This window comes from Brienomyrus brachyistius, chromosome 14 (assembly GCF_023856365.1).
Source record: "Brienomyrus brachyistius isolate T26 chromosome 14, BBRACH_0.4, whole genome shotgun sequence".
Classification (NCBI taxonomy): domain Eukaryota; kingdom Metazoa; phylum Chordata; class Actinopteri; order Osteoglossiformes; family Mormyridae; genus Brienomyrus; species Brienomyrus brachyistius.
The window spans coordinates 3,999,978-4,006,023 of NC_064546.1; the positions used below are offsets into that span (position 1 = coordinate 3,999,978).

At 40.0% G+C, this 6,046-nt stretch overlaps 1 protein-coding gene across 1 annotated transcript; it reads left to right on the forward strand.

Moving 5' to 3' along the window:
- The first annotated feature begins 99 nt into the window (after nt 1–99).
- On the forward strand, nt 100–4,142 carry ccdc32 (coiled-coil domain containing 32). Its single transcript, XM_048975418.1, has 4 exons — nt 100–237; nt 858–1,097; nt 1,201–1,357; nt 1,931–4,142. Exons 2-4 carry the CDS (start codon nt 860–862, stop codon nt 2,106–2,108), a joined length of 573 nt encoding a protein of 190 aa, XP_048831375.1. The 5' UTR covers nt 100–237; nt 858–859; the 3' UTR covers nt 2,109–4,142.
- Nucleotides 4,143–6,046: the final 1,904 nt, after the last annotated feature.

Genomic DNA, 6,046 nt, shown 5'->3' on the forward strand with positions numbered 1-6,046 from the left:
TTCGAACGAGTTGACATTTGTTCCAATAGGATCGCGAGTATCTTTGAATGACAATTTGTTCATCGAATCACATTTTGCCAATGTATCCCAGCGCTATCCTATAGGTTCGAGAAATTATCTGTCATCCTCTTCGTCCAGCTTTAGTGTAAATAGACGAAAAATAACAGTCAAATCGTCTGTCACATATAGTTTTTTTATCAAAGTACATAGATTTTTTGGGGCCTGCGTTAGCGTAAGGTAAGACAAGTTCAAATATTTCTCGATATACAATATATTGTGCCTTTAAATATGTATCTTTACCTAGAAATAGTATCCAGGTTTGTATTGCTATTGCGAGGTAACGATGACTGGAGTCGCTCAATACATTTTCAAACCAGAATATATATTAAGATGTTGTTAAAAATTACTAGAACTTATATTACAAACTCAAGATACTGGTATCCGTACGGTGTCCTCTAACATGCGATGCTAACTCGTTTGTTTTGTAGTAGAACATCACATACTAGTTCGCCTTATGAAAAGTGACTGGCTATGACGTCGGCTACGACGATTGAAATCAATAGACCTGATTTAGACAAGACTAATCCAACTGTATGTGCTAAAGCACTCTAAACACCTTTACTTAAGCCGTTATAAAAATAACAGGATGTGTATTAATGCTTGTGTAGTGGTTCTGGTAAGCCAAATATTTTAAGTAATTTTTCACATTGCCATGTTTTCAGTGAAAATCACGTGAATTACAGATGTAAGATAAGTTTTCTACCGTATAAAATGTATATTAAATAATAATACCCCTGTAGTTTCATGAATTACAAATTTCTAATATTATTTCTCTTCTCCTTCTGACTGTCCTGAAGGTATGGTCGACGATTTGGAGAGTCGTGAAGCTCGTTCCAGCAATGAGCTGTGGTCGGAAATCTGCCCTGGGCTGGCCAGCCAGCAGCCCCAAGGGCAAGAGGCTGAAGAATTCACGGATTCCTTTCAGCCACCATTAGAAGAGACAGGGCTGGGAAGTGGGCAGTACAGTGTCCCTCTAAATCCCCCCCTAAACCCCTGGGCGCCGATGGCCGACTCAGACGTGTACATTGCCAGTTTAGGTACCATTCAGTCTGAATGCTTCACACTCTGCCTTACTTTTGATGTGTCACCTCAGACATCCCATTTATATATCCATTCCCAAGTTCCTTTTCTCCCTCCCAGAAAACCGGTTAAGGAGAATCAAGGGCCAGTCTCAGGAAGTGACATCACGGGAGATGCTTCGCACCCTATCACAGGCGAAAAAGGAATGCTGGGATAGATTTCTTCATGATTCACCAGCATCTGATCCCTTTCAAGATGGGAGTGACTTTGATCAGAGGTAAAGTAACACAGTGCCGTATATTTTTACAGAGGGGATATAATTTCTCATAGTACTGATGGTGTCTTGTGGTTGAAACCTGTTTATGGTATTACTTGTCCTACAATTATGATGTTGTGACTTGGAGGGCTTTTATATTCCCCTGAACTACTGACCAGCAACTATGCATTAATTACATTACTTTTCAGAAATGTTGCAGTTCACTATACTTTGGATTAAAATAAATAGTTTGTAATAAATATTTACTCTGGTTGTTCAGGAGCTCAAGTTTTAAATATCAATGAATTGGATCAAGAATTTTAATATACAATACAAAAAAAAGATTCACGTAGAATTAGTACAATATAATAAATTTCACGATTTTATTGAAAAACTATAGTCACTAAACACTGAGTACAGCAGTAATTTGCATTCTTACAGCATCTGTTGCATATCAGGAATATTTATCGTAATGCTTATAGGTTAGAGGTATAGGTTGACAGCCTAACAAAAGGCTGGGGGTGCACATTTGTTTGGGTCTGAATCAGGAGTGAGAGGAGGTTAACGTGGCATGGGTCATCTGCCCCCCCACAGTGCTCTGGAACACCTTAAGCGGTGGCTGCAGCCGGAGAAGGTGGCTGTCAGTGCCGAGGAGCTGGAGTACCTCCTCGTGCCCAAGAGGGGGCAGCAGACGACGACAGAGGGGTCGCTGCCCGGTGCAGACCCTGCAGCACAGGACGGGGAGGAGGAGAGCCAGACACTGGAGAAATAGAGCTTATGGACCCAACATACGATCAGCAAAAAGCATCAGCTTAGTAGAGCTCCCTGTGACCTCACAGCCCTCTTTGGGAGCTTTCTGTTTGGTTTTGCAGGTCATGAAAGTTGCAGTTTAACATTTCGTACATTCATTTTCTAGTTGCTATAAATTGAATATATCATTCATAGGACTGATAGATCTCCATATATCCAAGTCGCTTTAATGTAACCTAACCCCAACAACACAATACAAATTTAGCTAAAGGACTTTGTTTCAAGGTGTTCTTTCAGAAATCTTGTAGCCATGGCAACACTGTCCTATAACTTGATTGGATATTCCAACTATTGAGCTTAATTTACTGTATCTTTAGTTGCATTGTAGGGGTAGCAGGTGACCTACTAAAAATACTGGGGGGAATTCCAACTTTACAACTGTGGTCTTGTTTTTCAGTTTATAACCGTTCAGATCTGGTGTGAGTGATGGACAGTCTATAAAAGAAGCAAAATCGATACATTTGTAGCAATAAAAATGATTTTCGACAGTATTTGTACTTGGAGACAGTGCTATTTATAATTAAGAAGTGGAATGAATTCCATGTTAATTCAGTGTGGAATGTCACACACGTAAGAAAATCACATTTGAGAAAATGTGGATAACACTGTGGTTTCTTCCTGGATTTTGTTTGAATGAGTGTTTGTCAACCCAGTCCTCGGGGACCCCGAGAAAGTCCAGGGTTTTACTCCCAGACAGCTCAAAAATGTGGACTGTCTGGCAGGGAGCTGGGAGGGAGTAAAAATGGTGGGCATTCTGGGGGTTTGCCAAGAAGCGGGTTGAGAAACACTGGTTTACACTCATCGTGCTGAGAGACATGGTGGCGGAATGAGTAGCATTATTGCCTCGTTCCTCTGGGGGCAGGGGCTTGAGTTCCGCACCGGTCCATGTCTGGAGCTTACATCGTCTCTGAGTCGTGCGGATTTCCTCAGAGTTCTGTTTTTCCTCTGTGGTCCAAAACGAAGTGGGTAGATGAAATGTCTGAATTGCTCATTGTCTGCATGTTTATCCCGTGATTGGCTGGCGTGCCTGTATTTGTAATACTTTGCCAGTAATAGTATTGAATGAGCTTTAGATTTTGTTTTCAATAAACTCCATTCCATTGTTCCGCATACGTTATGGTATCGGGTGGCACAGTCGCTCTTAATGTCACTGTTGTCTCGCACCTTCAGTGTTGGGGGGTCGAGTTTGCCGTGTGAGTGGATGCTCTGAGTACTTTGTAACCCCTGTGAGTATGCGTATCTGCTTTCTAGTGGACGGACATCCCGTCCGGGGTGTACCTCTCCCCTGTGCTGCCTGAGGTGGGCCTGCAGGCTCCCCTGTGACTGTCGAGGATAAGAATTGGAAGAGCGATATATGGATTATGATACAGCTGTTTTAAAATAACACTGGAGATACACCCGTGAAGGTTGTGTTGAGTTGATGTTAAGTTTTGAAAAGATATAAAGGCATTTTGGCTTGTTATATTGCCACTGTATCTTATTACACACTATTTTTGTATCAGATATGACCAAGGGGGTGTGATTCTGTTTACAAATGTCTGACATATATGGACTTATTTTCCTTAAAAATGTCTAAACTAATTTTAACCTTTTTTAAAAAAAAGTTTGTCTATTTTTAATAGTTATGCAAGCTTCAATTAATATTTTTAATTGAATCTTGTCTAACCCTCATACATATGAAATCTAGCAGGCTTCTTGGTCACATACTTTGCCTGTTCTCTGTTGCAAGCTGGTTGTTTATCTCTAAAATACTAAATGCATTTTTTTTTCAGCAACTGCTATTAGGCTGAAATACCACCAGATGGCACTACGATTAACACCTTAATTGATTTGACTCCGCAATGTAAAATCCTTAAGTAATTCTATGGATTATAGGTTATAGACGTTTTGGCTACGAGTTTTACTGTTATCCATTTACTGGTGTATTCTATTTATAAAGTTCTACTCGTGATAATACCAGAATAAAGACACATGGATAAGTGGACTGTCTAAATTACACATTTGTTCGTGTAGTCACTGTGTGCGTCCTGTAATGGACTGCCATTATATTCGCTGTGTTGCGGTGCTTTGTGTCATGTGCTTCCTGATATAAGCTTCTCAGCACAGTTCTATATCAGATAAATAGTTAGGAGAGGCTTTGCCGGTAATGGTGTCAGATTAGTCTGGGTTTGCGCTTCAAATCCAATTTCTGCTCTATGTGTGCAAAGTTTGCCCGTTTTCCCGTGTTGTGTGTGATCTCGCTGGGTGCTGCGGTTTCCCCTCACCCCTGATACGTACAGTTGCGTTAAACACCATCCCAAAATTACACATAGTGTGTGCGTACTTTGTCATAGACTCATCCAGTGGGTTCCCATGCCCTGCGACCCTGTTCAAGATAAGCAGCATTAAATTTGACTAGTTAAGCTTTGTCTTTGCCCCAAGACAAAACCTATGTCACATATATGTTTGTTCTTGGGGACTCAATGGCAGGATGGATGAGTATGTAATCAATCAATGTGATCTGCCTTATAGGCGACACAGGCGGCCGCATAGGGCGCAGACTTGCCAGCCAGTTTCACTGTGTCTCGGTCGGGGGCAGCAGTGGTGATGCTCGCCTAGGGCGCAACATGGGCCAGGAGCGGTACTGGTCACCAATAACGGTAAATAATTGACGCTCGGAATTATTGTTAAAGGAGTGCAAGCTTTGGTCTTATATTAGAGATCAGTTACTGAATTTGTTACACATGCCACAGAAATAAGCTCCTCAAGGTAACACTTGTAAGGTAGCCTAATTATTCATATATATATATAGGAAATAAAAAAAAACGAATATAAATGTGGAAGAAGAAGCATATGTCGTTGTTGTTTATATGTTACAATTAAATTAACCAATTAATATTTTAATGTACGCGTTTATTAAATATATATATATATATATATATATATATATATATATATATATATATATATATATATATATCATTTTATTAGATTTTTTTTTAATAAGCCGCTTACTGCCTAGATCAGCAAGGAAAGGAGTTGTTGGTTTGGTCACACAAGAAATCCTCTCCGAGATATCTGAAATAAGACTTTTGAAATCATTGATTTATTTGTAGTTAATTGATTAATATTGCGTTTTGTCAGACGCTTTTCCAACGAAGCATGCGTTGATGTTTATGCCTGTCTGGAGTTTAGTCACGTTCCCTTCCCAATAACGCGGCATGTATACCTTTCGGAGTGTAATATTTTAAATATCATGCCATATCATGTGTGATTATATACAATATAAAAATTCAGCAATCCGTAATTATAACTCGAATTTATGCATAAAATGGATTTAATTAAAAAGTAGAAACTATTATATTATTTGATCATTCATTAGCCTGACCACATGAAACGTGATTTTCATTATGATACCTGCAGTTTTCAGTTTGCTGCCAGGTAAACTTCAATTCCGAGACAAAACGAGAAGCCTTATAGCATCTCCAGTGCCTCCAAGCCTCTCACACTTCCTCCTCCCTTTTAACACCAAAAGGCTCTAGTGGTTATTTTTTCTCAGTGTCCCACTAAATTATAGGGTTACAAGCCTTGGTGAAAGCAAAACGTCTTTATCTGTTTTGACAGAGTCCTTTTAAAAGACATCCGCTATAATGGAGCCATCTATCCAGCCTGTTGATTTGAGAAGGGTTTGGTTTTTTTTTTATTTCTTCAATTCCAATTCCGATCAGATCCAGGAGTCCATAAGACAGCTCCTCGGGAGCGGGGCATCGATGCAGGTCAATTTCTCCCTGCAAGAGCTCAAGGCGAATTGATTGCTCCTTTCCCGTGATTTTACGCGAAGGTATTTACTTGCTGAACGCTTGATTTCACAGCTCAGTACATGAATGGACTTCGGGATTTATCCAGAATGCAAGAACTTTA